Raw genomic sequence first — 20416 nt, 5'->3', positions numbered from 1 at the left:
TGTGTGTTATATAGTGCATACCATATAGTGCATGTTATATAGTGCATATCATATCATGCATATTACATAGCTATATTATATAGTGCATATCATATCATGCATATTACATAGCTATATTATATAGTGCATATCATATAGTGCATGTTATATAGTGCATACCATATAGTGCATGTTACATAGTTTATATTATATAGTGCACACCATATAGTGATATTATATAGTGCATGTTATATGGTGCATACCATATAGTGCATGTTATATAGTGTATATTATATAATGCATGTTATATAGTGCATATCGTATAGTGCACACCATATAGTGCATATTATATAGTACATACCATACAGTGCATGTTATATAGTGCATATTACATAGCTATATTATATAGTGCATATTATATAGAAGTGTTTTCATGCTTCACAACAATCAGAAAAGATACTCTTTCCAATAAAATTCCTCAGTAAGTTCTAGCTGGAAAAGCAACCTGGCTTTCCCCTTCCCCTTACAACTTCCCACAGATCTGGAGCCCTTATGTATCTCCACCAGACCGAACTCCGAGGATGATCTTCCCTATGGCAATCCACCATCGGGATGAGCCACTGAAGCCGGTGGGGAAGAAACACAAGCACCTCGCTCAGGTTGCGAGAATATTTCACTGAGTAGATTCTATCCTAGACATTACACTAGAGCCAAGTGACATGGCTCAAAAGACATGCTTCCTTCAAGGGAATTTATAATAAAATATGAATGACAAATGACTATATCATAGTTAAAACTTGGGGGGTTACAAGTAAGAATATGAGAGCAGGTTAGAGGACAAAAAATAAGAATTAATAAATCCTTCAGAAACTAAGGTAACAAGCTAACAAAACAATTAACAAAACAATAATGAATCCTTTCTTATCAATAATCACTTCAAATGTTCATATGTTAAACTCCCTAATCAAAAGACAAAGTAGTTAAATGAATCAAAAATTACCCAACTATATGCTGTCAGTGAGAAACTCATTTTATCTATTTTCTATCTATCTATCTATCTATCTATTTATTTATTTTGACAGGCAGAGTTAGACAGTGAGAGAGAGAGAGATAGAGAGAAAGGTTTTCCTTTTCCATTGGTTCACCTCCCAAATGGCCGCTACGGCCAGTGCACTGTGGCTGGCACTGTGGCTGGCACTGTGCCGATCCAAAGCCAGGAGCCAAGTGCCTCCTCCTGGTCTCCCATGCGGGTGCAGGGCCCAAGCACTTGGGCCATCCTCCACTGCCCTCCCGGGCCACAGCAGAGAGCTGGACTGGAAGAGGAGCAACTGGGACAGAATCTGGCGCCCTAACCGGGACTAGAACCTGGGGTGCCAACGCTGCAGGTGGAGGATTAGCCAAGTATGCCACAGCGCCAGCCAAGAAACTCATTTTAGATTTAAAGACACACATAATCTGAAAATGAACAGATGGAAAAATATTTCATGCAAGTGGCAACCAAGAGATAGCTACACTTATACCAGACAAAATAGACTCTAAGTCAACAACTATCACAAAATACAAAGAAGGATGTTATAAACTGATACAAGGGACAAATTACTACAAATAGAAAAAATAAATATATGTAAGCTCAACATAAGAGAACATAAGAGGAAACATTGGCAGGACTCAAAGGAGAAAAAAAACCTCCAACAATAATACAAAATTTCAATACTGCACTTTCGATAATGAATAGAACATACAAAGAGAAAACCAACTAGGAAACAGAGGTCTTAACACCCAAGACCAAATGGACACTGCTGCCCTCAGTTTGGATTTGCCAATACTGGTTCCACAACAGATCCTGTATTATCACCAAAGCTGTTTCAGTTCCTGCTGGTTGTGGTCCTGCATCAATTCTACCCAGCCAGGTTCCTGCCAGGAGACATGGCCTGCTGAGACTCCTTGGTAGGCTTGCCAACCTCTGCCCCCAGTATTTCGTCAAGCACTCCTGAAACTTGGCTCTGGCCCCATTTGTCTATAGGCTGATAGCAGTTCTACCCACCTAGAAACCCAGTAGAACCCCTAGGCACACAGCCTGACCCTGGTTACATTGTGAATCAATGCAACAGCCCTATAAATGGTCTCTAGTCCTTCGAAAACCCAGTCTGAGAAAAGGCCTGTTCACTCCAAATCCGCTGGGAGACACAGCTGTCTGTGACACTGGAGGCGGGCCTGAGAACTGTCTTGGCTGTGGACCTGAAACAACCCTTACCTCAGTTATAGCTCACTACGACCACCAACTCAAGTATGGCCACTAAGGCACCCAACCAGTGAGCCACAGGAACCTTTACAGAGACCTAGTTGAAGCTAACTTGCGTGCCTGGCAACAGAGGCACTGCCCTGAAGTGGGCAATCATCCTGGTACCTAGCCACTAACAGGTCTGAAGCCTGGGTTTAGGGAATCACAACAGATAATCTTCTCTGAATTCCGAGACCTGCTATGACAGGATGTAACAGAAAAAGCCAGAATGCAAAGATCAGTGTGAATACCAGCGTTGTCAGTACAGAGACATTGATGCATGACCACAAGGATCAAGAACAATCAGAGAGGCGTCGGTGCTGTGGTGCAGCGGGTTAACACCCTGGCCTGAAGTGCCAGCATCCCACATGGGCACCAGTTCTAGTCCTGGCTGCTCCACTTCTGATCCAGCTCTCTGCTATGGTCTGGGAAAGCAGTAGAAGATGGCCCAAGTCCTTGGGCCCCTGCACCCGCATGGGAGACCAAGAAGAAGCTCCTGGCTCCTGGCTTCGGATGGGTGCAGCTCCAGCTGTTATGGCCCTCTGGGTAGTGAACCAGTGGGTGGAAGACCTCTCTCCCTGTCTCTACCTCTCTCTGTAACTCTGTCTTTCAAATAAATAAAATAAATCTTAAAAAAAAGAACAGTCAGAGAAATATGGCATCACCAAATGAGCAAAAAAGGTGCCAGTGATTGACCCCAAAGAGATGCAGATGTGTGATCTGCCCAACCAAGAATTCAAAACAGCCAGTTTAAGGAAGTTCAGCAAACTTAGGGAATAATTCAGAAATGTAAGCAGAAATATTTAACATAGAGGTTGTGACAGAAATGTTGAACACATTTTGGACCTGAGAAACAATGCATGAAATGAAAAGTTTAATAAAGCACACTGACTGCATAAAAGTCAGTGAGATCACCAGGCTGTTCCAAGCCACAGATTCCATTGGGAACAAAAAGCAAACGTATGAAAAGTGATGAAGAAAGCTTATGCCATCTGTGGAACAACATCAAAAGAGCAAATTTTGAGTTTATTGAAGTTCAAGAGGGAAGAGAGAAACACAAAGGGTAGAAAACTTATTTAAAGCATAAAACTTTCCAAATCTGGAGACAGGCACCCAGGTACAAGATCAACTGTCACCAATGAGACTCACTCCTGATAAGACTACTCCAAGACTTACGCTAATCAAACTGTCAAAAGTCACATATAAAGACAGGATCCTGAAAGCAACAGGGAGAAGCAGCAGGTGACATCTAAGGAAGTACTCACAAGCCTAGAAACAGACTACAGGCTTCTCAGCAGAAACCTTATGGGCCAGGGAAAAGTAGGATGGAATATTTAAATTGCTGAAGGAAAAAACTATCATTGGAGAATACTGTACCAAGTACAGCCATCCTTCAGAAATGAGGGGCGGGATAAGGCTTTCCCAGACAGACAAAAGCGGAGAGAGTTCATCACCTCCAGACCCATCTTACAAGAAATGCGAAAAAGGAGTTCACGCTGAAAGTATTCTAATTAGTAGCATGCAAACATCTGAATGTTTAAAGCTCACTGGCTATAGGGAGTAAACAGTAAATTCAGAATACTCTGAATGGTACTGTAATCATGGTGTATAAGCTACATATCTTTAGTATGAAGATGAAAAGACAAACTATCAACACTTACTAAAAGAATTAAAAGATATGCAACATAAAATTGTAAACTGTTGCGGCGGGTGCTATGGCGTGGTAGGCCTCCACCTGTGGCTTTGGCATCCCCCATGGGTGCTGGTTCGAGTCTCGGCTGCTCCACTTCCAACCCAGCTCCCTGCTCATGGCCTGGGAAAGCAGCAGGGAATGGCTCAAGTGCTTCGGTCTCTGAAGCCACATGAGAAACTCAGAAGAAGCTCCTGGCTTCCGGCTTTGGATTGGCCCAGCTCTGGCTGTCGTAGCCACGTGGGGAGTGAACCAGGGGATGGAGATCTTTCAGCTTCTCTCTCTCTCTCTCTCTCTCTCTCTCTGTAACTCTGCTTTTTAGATTAAATAGACAAATCCTTAAAAAATATAAATTGTTACATCAAAAATTCAAAATGGGGAGACTTAAAACAGAATTTTCTTTTTATACAAAGTTGAGTTGTTGTTAGTTTAAAGTAGCCTGTTGTCACTGTGTTTTTCTGCTAAGCCAGATAACTGCAAAGCAAAAACCTACACCTACACCAAAATAAAAAGCAAAGAATCAAAACGCACCATTAGAAAAATCAATCACAAAGGAAAACTGTAAGATGGGAGAAAGGATCTATAAAACAACTAGAAAACAAGAGGGTGCCAGGAGTAAATCTGTACTTAATAATTACCTGTACTTAATAATTATCTGTACTTAATAATTAAATATATTAAATTCTCTAATTGCAAGAAACAGAATGGTTGAATGGAGCAAACACAAGACCAAAGCATATGCTACCTACAAGAGACTCACTTCACCTGAGAAGATACACATAAACCAAAAGTAAGGGAATAGAAAATGATATTCCATGCAAATAGAAACCAAGAGAGAGCAGGGTTGGCTATACCAATGTCAGACAAAATAGATTTTAAATCAAAAACTGTCTCCAGAGACAAAGATCCTTCTATTACATTTTTACAACATGATATATAACAATGATACATAATATATATATATATAATATCCAACCTCAGAGCACCCAAGTATATAAGACAATTATTGATCTACTTTACTGAAGAAATTGATAGCAATACAATAATAGAATACTTCAACAGCTCACTTTAAATAACAGAAAATCCAGATTGAAAAATCAATAAATAATGGACTTGGACAACATCGTATACCTAATAGACTTAAATATAATGCAAATTTTCACCAGTATAATTCTTTACACATTCTTCTCAAGTACACACAGAACATTCTCCAGCACAGATCATGTGCTAGATCATAAAATAATTTAAGAAGATTAATGTCATTCCAAGTTTCTCTTCTGACCACAATGAAATGAAACTGGAAACCAATAAGAGCAAGAAGTTCACAAACATATGTAAACTAATTTGTACATGAGCAGCCACTAGGTAAAAGAGGTGATCAAAATGGAATTGAAAAAAATCTCTCACTGGATGAAATAAAAAATAAATACTACCAAAACGTATGGGACGCCTATATTGAAATAAAGATCTCAAATAAGCAACCTAAGTTTACACCTCAGGGAACTAGAAGAAGAAAAAACTAAATCCAGTGGAAGGCAGGAAATAAAATGTCAACATAAATAAAGAGAGAACAGAAAAAAATAGGAAAATAATTAGCACACATGGAGTTGAGTTTTGAGAATATAGGTCCTTAGCCACACAAACAAATAAAAAAGTAAAAAGACTTAAATAAAATAAAAAATGAAAGAAGAGACATTGAAAAGCTTGCTTCAGAAGTGGAAAGGTTCATACGGGACTATTATAAACAATTATATGGCAAAAGACTGGATAACATAAAAATAATGAATATATTTTTAAAAAAGATTTATTTTATTTATTTTGAAAGAGTTACAGAGAAAAAGGGGGAGAGAGAGAATAAGAGATCTTCCATCATCTGGTTCACACCCCAAGATGGCTGCAACAGCAGCTCTGGGCCAGGCTGAAGTCAGGAGCCAGGAGCTTCATCCAGGTTTCCCACATGGGTAGCAGGGGCCAAACACTTGGGCCATTTTCCACTGCTTTCCCCAGGCCATTAGCAGGGAGCTGGATCAGAGTGGAGTGGCCAGGACATGAACCAGAGCCCATGTGGGATGCTGGCATCACAGATAGACTTGCCCACTACACCACAAAACTGGCCCCAGTGATTAAATTTCTATAAAATTACAACCTGCCAAGACTGAATCAAAAGAAATAGAAATGTGATTGTTTGGATGCAAAACTATTGGATGTGGTTTTATTGAGCATTGTCAAATTTGTAAGCTTCGTAGGGATGGACATCACATTTATAATGCCCTTCTATATGTGCTACCATAGATGTGAAATTCTTGACCTTAATATTGTCCTCGAAAATGTTAAATTGAGAATTCTGCTAACTTACAGTTTATGAGTTGGCCCACTGTATTACTGCAAGAAATGTTTGATTTTCGGCACAGTGCAAAGGTTCCTTAAACTGCATATGTCTTTTTTTCTAATTCTATTTTTCTTTTTTTTGACAGGCAGAGTGGACAGTGAGAGAGAGACAGGGAGAAAGGTCTTCCTTTACCGTTGATTAACCCAACAATGGCCGCTGTGGCCGGTGCACTGCACTGATCCGAAGCCAGGAGCCTGGTCTCCCATGGGGTGCAGGGCCCAAGGACTTGGGCCATCCTCCATTGCACTCCCAGGCCAGAGCAGAGAGCTGGACTGGAAGAGGGGCAACCTGGACAGAATCCAGTGCCCCGACTGGGACTTGAACCCAGTGTGCCGGCGCCGCAGGCAGAGGATTAGCCTATTGAGCTACAGCGCCGGCTTCTAATTCTATTTTTTAAAACACATTTTAAATGTACTTTCTCATTTAGTAAAAATTGTCTAATTGATATGAAAAAAAATAGAAGCCAGAACAGACTAATAACAAATAAAGAGATCACAGCAGTAATCAAAAACTTCTCAACAATGATAAGCCTAGGACCAGATGGCTTCAGCATGAATTCTACCTGACTAGAAAAAATTAACACCAATCCTTGTTAAACTTTTCCAAAAATATGAGGGATTATCTCCAAACTCTGTCTATGAGGCTAGCATCAGTCTGAGATGAGAGCCAAATAAAGACATCACAAGAAAATAAAACTACAGGCCAATATGTCTAATGACTATAGAAGCAAAAAATACTGACGGGGTGGGGTGGGGCGGGGGGGAGGTGTGGCGCTGTAGTGCAGCGGGTTAAAGCCCTGGCCTGAAGTGCCGGCATCCCATATGGGCGCTGGTTCTAGTCCCAGCTGCTCCTCTTTCATTCCAGCTCTCTGTTGTGGCCTTGGATAGCAGTAGAAGATGGCTTAAGTCCTTGGGCCCCTGCACCCATGTGGGAGACCAGGAAGAAGCTCCTGGCTCCTGGCTTCAGATAGGCGCAGCTCTGGCTGTTGTGGCCATCTGGGGAGTGAACCAGTAGATGGAAAACCTCTTTCTTACTACCTCTCTCTGAAACTCTTTCAAATAAATAAAATAAATCTTTAAAAAATACTGAGGAATAAAATATTGGCAAACTAATTCATCATCAAAAATATTATATATTGTTACAAAATGGGAGTTATCCCACGGATGCAAGGCTAGTGTAACATACTGAAAATAATCAATTTGATACACCATATTAAAAGAATTGAAGATCATCTCAATAGATATCAAAATGCATTTGACAAAGATCAACATCACTTCATGGTAAAAATAAAAACTTTCAACAAAACAGAAGCTAACTTCCTCAACATGATAAAGTCCACTTCTGAAAGACTCACTGCTAATATAAGCAATGAGAGAAAATAGAAATATTTTGCTCTAGGACTGGGGTCCACCAGGATGAAGCATGCTCTTGTGGTTCCTGCGCAGTGCTGGAAACACCGGCAAGAGCAACCTGATGAGAGAAAGAAGCTGCAGGCACAGCAGTCGGAAAGGAGGAGGTAAAATTACTTCTCCTCGCAACTGACATGAATCCACATGTAGGAAATTCTAAAGATTCCATACAAGCACTAACGTATGGATTCAGTAAAGTTACAGCATACAAAATACACTGAAAAAAGTCAACTGCATGTCTATATACATTTCAAATAGCAACCTATCTGAAGAAGAAATCATATAATAGCATTAAGAATAAAGTATTTAGGAATGAATTTAACCAAGGAAGCAAAACATCTACACACTGAAACTATGATACATTAATAAGAGAAATTCAAGAAGATAAAAATAAACGAAAATATATTCCATGTTTGTAGTCTGGAAGAATTAATATTGCTAAAATGTTCATACTACCCACAGTGATATACACATTCAATGAAATCACTATCAAATTGCAATGGTATTTTTCACAGAAATAGAGAAAGATTCTGAAATTCATACAGAACCACAAAAGACCTCTAATAGCTAAACAACCATGAGAAAGAAAAAACAAGCCTGGAGACACCACACTTCCTAATTTCAAGTTATGTTACAAAGCTGTGGCAGTCAAAAGTATTGGTTCTGGCATGAAAATGGACTCATACAGACCAACAGAACAGAACAGGGACCCCAGAAATAAACCAAGTATATACCGGCAGTAAATTTTTGAAAGCCCATCAAGATGGTACAACAGGGAAAGGATCGTCTCTTCAATAAATGGCTTTGGCAAGCTGGATATCTATGTGCAAAAGGGTTAATTTAGACCTGTATGTTATCTACACCCCAAAATTGGCTCAAAAATGGATTAAAGACCTAAATATGTGGCCTGAAACTACAAAACTGCTAGAAGAAAACTCAGGGGGGGAATCTCCTTGACTTTGGCCTTGTCAATCATTAGTTGGATATCCTCTCAAAAGCTGGGTAACACAAATAAAGAAGGGCTACTTCTTTCTCTTTTTCTCTCTTTCTCTGTAATCCTGCCTTCCAAATAAGTAAATTTAAATAAAAAAAAAACAACAACAACAAGAAAAATGAGGGGCCCACGCTGTGTCATAGCAGGTAAAGCTGCCAGCTGCATCCAATATAGGTACTGGTTCAAATCCCTGCTACTCCACTTCTGATCCAGCTTCCTGCTAATGCACCTGAGAAAGCAGTGAGGGATGGCCTCCTGCAGCTGCATGGGAGACCTGGAAAGAAGCTCCTGGCTCCTGGCTTTGGCCTGGTCCAGCTCCAGCCATTTATGTCATTTGGGGAGTGAACCAGCAGAAGGAAGATCTCACTCTCTATCTGTAACTCTGCCTTTCAAATAAATAAATCTCTCTCTCTCTCTCTCTCTTTTTTTTTTTGACAGGCAGAGTGGACAGTGAGACAGAGACAGTGAGAAAGGTCTTCCTTTGCCGTTGGTTCACACTCCAATGGCCGCTGCACCGCACTGATCCGATGGCAGGAGCCAGGTACTTATCCTGGTCTCCCATGGGGTGCAGGACCCAAGCACTTGGGCCATCCTCCACTGCACTCCCTGGCCACAGCAGAGAGCTGGCCTGGAAGAGGGGCAACTGGGACAGAATCCGGCGCCCCGACCGGGACTAGAACCCGGTGTGCCGGCGCCGCTAGGCGGAGGATTAGCCTATTGAGCCGCGGCGCCGGCCTCAAATAAATCTTAAAAAAAAAAAAAAAAGGAATCTGGGTATATGTTTCTCAAATAAAGTTTATAGAGAACAAAATTAAAAGGCTTCTAAACAAAGGTCAGGGTCAGATATTTGTATTGGGTGGTGGGTTCGTGGATAATTATTATTAATTATTATGAATTATCAACGAGTAGATAAATTATAAATAAATAATCAATGAGTCAAAAACACAGTCATGAGAGTTTGTCACGAACGAAGGTTAATGGAGAATCCAATTCATTCAAATCAATTAAGCATTTATATTGAGAGTTTTTTGTTTTTGTTTTTGTTTTTTGCTTACCAATCAAAAAGGCAAAAGCGAGCCGTCCGACACGCACCATGTCTGCCAGAGTGTGGGAAACGGGGCTCCCGCAGCTGCGTCAGCACCGCAGGCAGGTCCAGCGGCTTCCCTGGGGACGGCCAGAGGGGTCCCGGGCTTTCCCTCTGCCAGCAGCAGGCGCTGAGCCGGGGGCGGGAGGGGGGTCGCACACAAGTACATCCAGGAGCTACGAGAAAGCAGCAGTTGGATACAAGGCCCTTATCTCTGAGGGTCTGTGGTGGAATGAGAAGGCCATGCCAAGATGGCCGCTGGCAAGAGAGCGTCAGTTACTAGGAATGGCTTCCGACACCCCCTGGGAAACCACCCAGCAATGGAGCCTGCCTGGCAACGGGCTGTGATTGGATGGCTGTGGAAACCACCTGGCAACGGAGCCTGCCTGGCAACGGGTTGTGATTGGATGGCTTTGGAAACCACCTGGCAACGGAGCCTGCCTGGCAACGGGCTGTGATTGGTTAGGGCAAAGACCGCCCCTTGACCGGATTGGCTGCCTTGGCTATTTAAGCTGCTGTACCAGCTGCAGGCAGCTCGCCTCTGGCGCGCTTTCAGGTGACTCCCGGGGTCTGTGTGGTGACTCCACACCTTTTGCCCCCATCGCACTCCTCCTCTCAACGAATCCACAGTAACAAGGGTCGACTCCACAGAGCTCCCTGCCCTACTCGGCCTGACCATGCACGTGGACTGAGACACCAAGCCAGGCCAGGCTAGGCCAGATGCAGGATTTGTGCCACTGTAAGAGACTGAGAGCCCTGAAATTCTTACTGGGTTTGGGAAGGTTCCACATACAAGAGATTATCTTCATTCATCCCTTCCATAGGCTACCAGAAGCAATCCCGACACCCAGTGGATCACCAGCCCAGCCCACAACTCAGAGGTGGGTGGGCTGACATCTGTAGGCTTCGAGAATCATGGCCTTGCACCGGCCCACGGGGCCCCTCCCTGCCGCGGCACTGCGGCTGGCTCTTGCTGTGCAGCCTGGACTTAAAGTACAATAACGTTTGAAGGCTTACGTGGTGCAGTGTCTTGTTTCTAATAAGGCAGACTTTGTCTTTACCTTATTAGAGAGTTATAGATCTGCGTTTAAAACATGCTGTGTGATGATAGGTGTAAAAGAAATTCTTCAAAAGATTTTTTAAAAAGTTAAAAAGAGAAAGGTCATGAGATGGGGACCCCAGCTGCAGTCAGAGTGAAGGGCGGGGGGGAGGAGAGAATTAAGGGGAGAGCTTCCAGTGGATCAAAACGATTCCACCTACCTTAGGGTTCCAGACGGAAGCCTGGGGACACGGACAGCAATATGACCTCGTATGACCTCCGTATGCGGATATGGCGAGAAGGCAGCCACTCCCAATCCAAGGAGAGAGCTCACGGGAAATCAACCCTGCCCGCAACTTGATATTGAGTTTCGAGTCTCCAAAGCTGTGAGAAAACAACTTTCTGTTAGTTAAGCCCTCCACTCTGGTATTTTGTTCTGTGTTCCCCCTACTCACTGACTGATGTAAACTGTAGCCATTTTTACACCTAATCCCACAGAAATAGATGGCTTTGGAGTTAAACGGCTGAATGTGTTAGGGAAAGAGAAGAGAGCGCCACCAAACCACCACCGTCCCACACAGGGTGACTGTGGAGCACCCAGAGCCCTGTCTCCCGGAGCAGGAACAGCAGAGCCTTCACGGTAATGGAAAGAAAACAGATTTAGCTAAACAATCCAGTCTGTCACAGAGCAGATAATAACAATAACAATAACAATAACAAGCCTCTCAGGAATGGGAGGGATCAAATACCTGCAGTCGATCACACCGAACTGCAAAAGCAAGGTTTATTCGGGAGTACAAGCTGCGACAGGGACCCCATCCAACCAGCCAGCCCAGCGGAGGCAGGAGTGAGGCCCCGTCTTTGGGAGAGAAAAATGGCTACATCAGCAGGAAAAAAGTTACATACAGCACAGAAGCTCTGGGTGCAGGGAGTTGAGTTACGGGGGGCTTACAGCAGGGAAGCTCTGGGCGCAGGGAGTTACTTTGTTTAGTAATCTCTGCTGTGCTGTCCTTGGTCTTCAGAGCTGGCTGTCCCTGGTAAGCTTTGCTATCTCCGGAATGCCTGAATGCCTGCTTTTACAAGGACCCAGGTCTGCTATGGGAAATGGAGGCTGCTTTTTTGTTTTGTTTTGTTTTAAAATGGAGTCATTTTGGCTCTTCAGTGTCAACTGGTATGTTCAGTTTTCCAACATAAATATTTGTGAAAATACAAGGCATGCAAAGAAACACGGGAGATATGAGTCACACACTGGGAAAAGAAGAGGAACAAAAGATACTGCCTGTGACAGTGACTGTAAGTCCGATTCATCAGGGGAAACAATACTTCAAAGTAGCAATTACTAGTATGTTCACAGAGCTAAAAGTCACCATGGTTAAAATGTAAGGGAACAGGTATTGGCAGTGTTGCATCAAATAGAAATTATCAGCAGAGACAGAAACTTCAAAAAGGACAAAATGAAATTCTGGAGTTGAAAAGCACACTTAATGAAATAAAAAATTGACTACACGTTCTCAATAGTAGACTTGAATTGGGAGAAGGAACAAGCAAATTTGAGGATAGATCAATTGAGATTATGAATGCCAAAGAACAAACAGTGAAGTTTATGAGGGAGATAAACAGAGCCTTGGAAACATGTGAGAGACCATACACACTGTCGAGGAGATGAACTTGAGAAGGTGAAGTTATCACGTTCCCTGCCTTTTGTCTCCGTATCTCTATGGTAACTGGTGTCATGGTAACCGGCAGGTCCATCCGCCTGGCAGGCTGCCCACCATCTGTTATGTAATGGTTTGGCTCTGGGCCACTACTGTCTATAAACCCACATAAGCAGCTGGGCGGCATGGCTAGATGTGGCTGTGCGGCTGTGTGTCGGTGTCTGTGTGTGTGTCTGGACACAAAGGTGGCTATCTCCTGTGGGCTCACCGCAGTTGGGGGCAAGTGGCTGTCCCTTGTGATTTTCTCACCACCACTGTGAGTAAAGGAGATACAAATGGACAAATGGCTCCGAGTTCTTCTCTGCCCTGTTGGAATCTGGATCTGCTTGTACTGGGTCCCAAGCCCCAGGCATACACATGTAATGATAGTACTGAGAAAGGAGAGATAAAAGAACAAGAATTTAAAAAAATTATAAAGGCTAAAAACTTTCCAAGCTGGTGCTGTGGTATAGCAGGTGAGGCCACTGCCTGGGGTGCCAGTATCCCATATGGGTACCAGTTCTAGTCCCAGCTGCTCCACTTCCAATCCAGTTCTCTGCTATGGCCTGGGAAAGCAGTGGAATATGGCCCAGGTCCTTGCACCTTTGTGGGGTACCCGGAGGAAGCTCCTGTCTCCTGGCTTTGGATCAGCGCAGCTCTGCCCATTGCAGCCATTTGGGGAGTGAACCAGCGGATGGAAGACCTCTCTGCCTCTCTGTAAATCTGCCTTTCAAATAAATAAATAAATAAATAAATCTTAAAAAAAATCTTTCCAAATATGTTGAAAACCAATACATACAGAAAGCTCAATGAAATCCATGCAGGATTAAGTTCAAAGGGATCCACAGAGGCATCATAGTTTAAAAAAAAAAAAGCTGAAAATCAAAGACATGAGCACATTTGGAAAGTAAGAGAAGAATGATGCATTTACCAGGAAAACTGCCCTAAGATCTACAGCTGACATCTCAACAGACACAATGCAGGTCACAAAACGGTTAGGATAATGTATTCAAAATGCTCAAAGCACGAAAGAACCCATCAACCAAGCAGTAGTCCTAACTGTATATACCTTATGCTACATCTATAATGCAGTAAAGCTTTATTTCAGCAATAAAGGCAGCAGTGGGCATTTAGCTTGGCAGTGGGATTTAGCCCGTGCCCATGTTCCACGTCTGAGCACTTGAATTTGATTCCCAGTTTCAGCTCCAGACTCCAGGTTCCTGCAAATGCAGATCCTGCACATCAGTAGTGATGGCTCAAGTACTTGGATCGCTGCCACCCACTGGGAAGACCTGGATTGAGTTTCCGGCTCCCGGCTTCAGCCCCAGCCTAGCCTCGGCTATTGCGGACTTCTGGAGAGTGAACCAGTGAGAGAAGTGTTTCTCCCTCTCCCTCTCCCTCTCCCTCTCCCTCTCCCTCTCCCTCTCCCTCTCCCCCTCCCTCTCTCCCTCTCTCCTTCCCCTTCTCATTCCCTCCCTCTCTCTTTCCCCACCTCTGAAATAAATTAAGTTAAAGACCTGCCACGTTTAAACAACAACAACAAAAAAACCCGAGATGTGTTGTTGATGACCTGCCTTACGAGGAACACTAGCAGTAATTCTTCAGGCTGAAACCACATGACTCCAGGCTGTATTCAAGTCCCCACGGGAAGACAAAGAGCACAGGAAAGATAGAGAGATCCTACCCACTGGTTTACTTCCCAAATGCTCAGAACAGACAGAGCTGGGCCAGGCCAACAATGGGCGCCCAGAAATCAATCCAGGACTCCCCCATGGGTGCCAGGGCCCCAAGAACTTGAGCCATCACCTGCTGCCTCCCAGGGTGCACATAAGCAGGAAGCTGGAATAGGAGTGGAGCAAGGATTTGAACCCAGGCACTTCCATATGGGATGCGAGTTTGCTATTAAGAGTCTCAAGCAGCATCTTAATAGCAATGCCAAACACATGGCCCTGGATTTTGGTAAGAGTGCTAAGACTGTTCAATGGGGAAAAATCTTTTCAACAAATAGTTCTGGGACAACTAACAGTCACAGGAAAAAGAATGAAGTTTGATTCGTATCTTGCACCATTTATAAAAATTCATTCAAAGTAGATCAATGATCTAAATGTGAGAGTTAAAACTGTAAAACTCGTAGAAGAAAATGTAAGAGTAAACCTTCATGACTTTGGAGTGGGCAAAATATTCTCAGGTATGACAACAAAGCACAAATAAAAGAAAAAATAGACAGACTGTATCAGAATGAAAAACTTTCTAACTTCAAAGGCTATCATAAAGAAATTGAAAGGTGGGGCTGGCATTGTGGCACAGTGGGTGTGATGCAGGCATCCCATATGGACACCAGTTCAAGTCCTGGCTTCTTCACTTCTGATCCAGCTCCCTGTTCATGGCCTGGGAAAAGCAGAAGAGGATGGACCAAGTGTTTGGGCCCCTGATACCCATATGGGAGACCCTGATGGAGTTCCTCTCTTCTGGCTTTGGCCTGGCCCAGCCCTGGCTGTCGTGGGCATTTGGAGAGTGAACCAGTAGATGGAAGATCTGCCTCCCTCTCTTGGTCACTGTGCCTTTCAAATAAATAAGCAAACCCTTTTTAAATAGACAAAAGATTTGAATCAGTATTTCTCCAAAGACATACAAATGGCCAATTAGCACACGAAAAGATGTTGGGCAGCATTAATCATCAGGGAAATTCAAATAAAAACCAGAATGATATACTATTTCACCCTCACTATGATGGCTAGAATCAAAAGCCAAATAGGGACCACATTGTAGCTTAGTGGGTTAAACTGTTGCCTGCAATGCTGGCATTCCATAAGGGTACCAGTTTGAGTCCCAGTTGCTCCACCTCCAATCCAGCTCCCTGCTAATGCGCCTTGGAAGGCAGCAGATGGTGACCCTAGTCCTCGGCCCCTGACACCCCATGGGAGACCCAGATGAATCTCTTGGCTCTTGGTGTCAACCTGGCCCATCCCTGGTTGTTGTGGCCATCTGGGGAGTGAACCAACAGCAGCTCTGTCTTTCCTTCTCTCTCTGTAACTCTGCCTTTCAGATAAAGAAATATTTTTTAAAAGCCAAATAACAGCAAGTGTTGGTGAGAACATGCAGAAATTAGAACCTTCAGCATTGTTGGTGGGAATGCGAAATGGTGCAGCAACTTAGGAAAGCAGTCTTTTAGTTCCTCAAACTCTTAAATACAAAGCTACCATACAACCCAGCAATTGGCTCAAGGCACATCCCCAAGAGAACTGAAAGTCTATCCACATCAAAACTCACACCTGAGTGTGGCGTTATTCAGAAGGGCCAAAAAGTGGAAAGAACCCACTTGCCCATCGGCTGATGAATGGATAAACAAACGTGGTGTATGCAAGTAATGGAATATTATTTGGTCATAAAAACATGCATGCTAAACATGGATGAACTTTGAAAGCATTATGCTAAGTGTTACATGATTCCATTCATGTGAATTGTCCACATAAGCAAAGTCATAGAGGCAGAAAGTAGATTGGGACTGCCTGGGGCTTGGGAATTGGAGAGGAGCAGCTGGTAATGGAATATTAAATCTCTAAATATAAAAGTAAAATATATAAAATATAAATATATAAATATAGCCTAAATATTTCATATAAATATATAAATAAAAATATAAATCTCTAAATATAGAAATCTCTAAATCTTGCCCTGGTGATGGTTTTATATATGCATGACTCTGATACAAACCACCAAATTGTATTCTTTAAGTGTGGAAGTGATATTGTTATAGGAACGATACCACAAAGCTATAAAAAGGAAAACAAAAAATTTAACAATAAAAATGGGGCACAAATACAGATCTAAAATATTAAAAGAACAGCAAAGGACAAACAAACCTTTCCAGGAAGAAAACTGCAGATCCAAATGGTCTTACTGGTGCGTTCTATCAAATATAAAAGACAGACATTTCATCAGTGTGACGCATACTCTTTGAGGTCATGGAGAAGGTAATTTTTCCTAACTCATTCTAGGTGACCACCAAAATCCTAATGCCAAGAAAAGAATACAACTACCAGAAATAAAAGGTGAATTTAGCAAGGTACCAGCGTAAATACATCTACATATATATTTATGATATATATATATATGTGTGTGTACACACACATGCACACAAGTATTGTATACACGAGTACTAAAAATATATCCATGCATGAGAGAGCTTCAAAAAGTTCATCATCCGAGTCCCTGGCTTCACATCCTGGCTCCACGTTTGAGCCCAACTTCCTGTTGATGCACATCTTGGGAGGCAGCAGGGACTTGGGTCCCTGTCACCCACATGGGAAACCTGATTGAATTCTGGGCTTCCGGCTTGGCCTGGTCCAACTCTGGCGGCCATGAGCATTTGGAGAGTGAACCAGCAGAGAGAGGATGTCTGTCAGGGGCTGGGGCAGTGGCACAGCGGGTTAAAGCCCTGGCCTGAAGTGCTGGCATTGCATACGGGTGCTGGTTCTAGTCCCAGCTGTTTCTCTTCTGATCTAGCTCTCTGCTATGGCCTGGGAAAGCAGTAGAAGATGGTCCAAGTCCTTGGGCCCCTGCACCCATGTGGGAGACCTGGAAGAAGCTCCTGGCTCCTGGCTTCGGATTGGCACAGCTCCGGCCATTGTGGCCATTTGGGAGTGAATCAGTGGATGGAAAATCTCTCTGTCTCTACCTCTCCCTGTAACTCTGTCTTTCAAAATAAATAAAATAAATATATAATAAAATAAATTCAAAATAAATAAAATAAGATAAATCTTGAAAAAAAAAGATGTCTGTCTCACCTTGTCTCCTTTTCAAACAAATAACTTTTTAAAAGGATGAAAAGTTCACAAAAAATGTGTATTCTGAACAAAACATATATGGATTTCAAAAAATTTTTGTGTCAAATTCAACTTATTTTAATTTTTCTGTGAAATTTTGAAGTGCCCTCATACATACACACACATATATATGTACTTTCTGTGTATTACCAATGACCTACTCAACAATAAAATTTAAAACCACTTAAAGAACATTTCCAAATCCCATAAAATATGAGAGGATAAACTAGCACAAAGTTGACCAAGACTCCACACAGAAAATCATAAAAGCAAGAGCGAACTTCCTCCCTTAAGGGCCGGATAATAAATAACACAGGCCTTGGAGGTCACACTGCACTGATCTCTCAACATATTCTTTGGATTCCTGTTGGTTTTTTTAAACTTTCTTTACAACCCTTTAAACATACTAATCTCCTTTTTCATTTATTGACCTTACAAAATCAGGCTAAGTTCCAAATGGCTCATGGGTTACATAATTTGCTATTACTGCAAAGCGTTGCTGAGAGAAAAGGTAAAAGACCCAGCTGTATGGAGATGTGTGAGATACACCCCATGTGGTGCGCGGAAGAAGCTAATATTGGCAAAACATCAATTTGGGCCAGGACACTAAAATCCAGCCAACAAAAATTGTCACCAGAGACATCGGTGCCCTTGGTGACACCAGGGTTTTAAGCCAGGTGGATCCTGCACCCCGCGGATGTGCCATCTCCTGTCGTTACACAGGTGACAGGTGGTTGGCTGTATGGGTCAGCTTGAAGGGAAACAGCCTGTGGGTTGGGCTGACAACCCAGTTGTGGCCCATGGTCTGCTTAGCAGCCGAGCCAAACACGGCCTCCCAGCAGGCAGTGCCTGTGCCCACTACAGGGGTGCCTGGTGCACAGTATCCCGAAGACCATAGAAAGCATCAATTCACGACGCGTCCATGACACAGGGAGACACCGTGGCTCAAACGGTTATATTCGGGAGCTCTGGAGTCTGAGCGCCTGGGACAAGAAGTCCTTTTAGGGCCACTACCAGCTGTCAGGCCGGGGGGAAGGGTTCTAAGGCTCACACGCCTTTTTAAAAAGCAAACTTGCAGCGAGCAGTGAAGAGAACCCGCCTGCCAGCCCGGGATGTGGTCAGCAGCCCCTCTCCCCTGCCCCACCCCCTTCCCGTAGTCCAGCTCCTCTCCCGGGAGAATCAAGGTTGCTCCCGCCTCTCTGCCTTCGGGTAGGGTCTTCGTGACAAGGGCTGGCCGACTCACAGGCAGAGGTGGCGGACGCTCCTGCCCCCGGGGGCCGGTGCTGGGCGAGCCCCTGCAGACCTGGTCGGTCGCCACCTACGGCGGGGGCCCGCTCGGTGCCAAACGCCCGCCACCAAGCGAGAGCAGGCGCGAAGCGCGCGAGGCCAGCAGGGGTTGGGCCGTTGGACCTCGCCCTTGGGCCTCCGTTGCGATGTCTTCGCGCCCTTGGCTCACGCACCCTTCCCTCACCCGCCTGGGGCTGAGCGCTATGCCTCGCCTCCGAGTTGGCAGCCAGGACACCGCTCTGAGGTTCCGGACTCCGCGCCAAGGGACCCCACGGCGCACGCAGCTGCTGTCCACGGGCAACGGCCTCGGCGAGCTTCATACCCGCCTCCCGGGGCCACCGCGCTCCAGGTCCCCCTGACTGGCCATGCCCACCCGACTTAGCTTAGCTGTCTCGCTGCTTAGCTTATGCGATCCAGGAGGCTCCAAGCTCCTCAGTGTTGGGCAGGACTCTCAGATAGAGCCAGCACTGGGCACTGGGAACTCCAAGAGGCTCGGCCATTCCGGACAGCTAAGATCTGTCATCCAGGGTGCAACCTGACCCTCCTCCATCACCACCCCGGCGAGAAAGAAGTTCCCCCTATGAGCTCCGTTCCATCCAGAGAACCTAGATGCCGGCCCCAAGAAGACTGAGCGAGCCCTGGGGAGGAGGAAGGGACAGCCGAAGATGGAGGACGGCCAAATAGTGACCCAAGCGTAGAAGCGCCCATCACATGCAGGCAATGGAGTGTGCCATCAGCATCGTCTGGGGAAGCGACCCGATGCTTTTTCCTTGCTCTGGGGGCCTGGGCCTCTGCAGGAAACCTGCATTCCTTCCAACCACCCGGGAGCCACCGGGAGTAAGAAGGCGAAGTTTTCCCCTGTGAGCTCAGGCGTCAGAAGTCGTGCCTTCCCCAGCTCATGGAGCCGGCCCTGCTGGGGGGCTCCTGCCTCTTGTTGTTGTTGTTGTTGTTTTTGACAGGCAGAGTTAGATAGTGAGAGAGAGAGAGAGAAAGGTCTTCCTTCCGTTGGTTCACCCCCAAAGTGGCCGCTATGGCAGGCGCGCTGCGCTGATCTGAAGCCAGGAGCCAGGTGCTTCTCCTGGTCTCCCATGGGGTGCAGGGCCCAAGCACTTGAGCCATCCTCCACTGCACTCCTGGGCCACAGCAGAGAACTGGACTGGAAGAGGAGCAACCAGGACAGAATCCAGTGCCCCAACTGGTACTAGAACCCAGGGTGCCGGTGCCACAGGCGGAGGATTAGCCTAGTGAGCCGCGGCACCAGCCGGCTCCTGCCTCTTTAGGAGAGTGGTGCAGGGACTTTGGGATCCAGCCACAATGGGTTCAGAAAGTTTAGCCAAGGAAAAGTTCCTGAAGGCCATTGGCCTGGTTCTCCAACCCCACTGAAGACAGAGGAGAGGAAGGGAGGAAGGCTACAGATGTGCTGTCAAACAAAATCTCCACCCACTCCTGCCAGATGCGGGCTCTGTTAACAAAATTCCTCTGCCCCTGTACCAACCCCACGCCATATGCTGATCCTGAAATGATGGGATGAGACACTCAATCCTTATTTTTTTTTTCTTTTTGTTGTTCTGGCCATTTCTTTCTTGAAGTTCAGTATTTTTTTTTTAAGAATTCCACTTTCAAGTGGAAATAGAGCCCATTTCAATTCTGGTCTTTTCGCTATAAGTCTTTACTCTGATCTTCAAAGTATCTTACTGTCAGGAGAAATTAAAACTCGGATGTGTTCTGATGGACAACCGAAGAC

The 20416-nt window shown here is 44.6% G+C and overlaps 1 protein-coding gene across 8 annotated transcripts in view; it reads right to left on the bottom strand.

The window, feature by feature from the left end:
• Positions 1 to 16469, bottom strand: part of LOC108175422 (b(0,+)-type amino acid transporter 1) — a 34589-nt gene extending 18120 nt beyond the window's left edge. For 3 of the 8 annotated variants that reach the window (XM_089319113.1, XM_089319117.1, XM_089319118.1), the window contains exon 1: positions 9798 to 10182. Coding sequence is in view for 1 of the 8 variants with exons in the window: in XM_089319116.1 (XP_089175242.1) it covers positions 9835 to 9837 (3 nt within the window). In the remaining 7 variants the exon portion in view is untranslated. Of the gene's footprint in view, positions 1 to 9797; positions 10183 to 11086; positions 11250 to 11614; positions 11904 to 16422 lie in introns of those variants that run through there. The other 5 variants (XM_089319114.1, XM_089319116.1, XR_016224699.1 and 2 more) reach the window with 4 other exon arrangements.
• Positions 16470 to 20416: the final 3947 nt, after the last annotated feature.

Source organism: Oryctolagus cuniculus, chromosome 18 (genome assembly GCF_051225735.1).
Source record: "Oryctolagus cuniculus isolate XC-2025 breed Fujian yellow rabbit chromosome 18, ASM5122573v1, whole genome shotgun sequence".
Taxonomy (NCBI): domain Eukaryota; kingdom Metazoa; phylum Chordata; class Mammalia; order Lagomorpha; family Leporidae; genus Oryctolagus; species Oryctolagus cuniculus.
The sequence above is the reverse complement of the archived record's forward strand: the minus strand, read 5'-3'. Positions and strand labels throughout refer to the sequence as shown.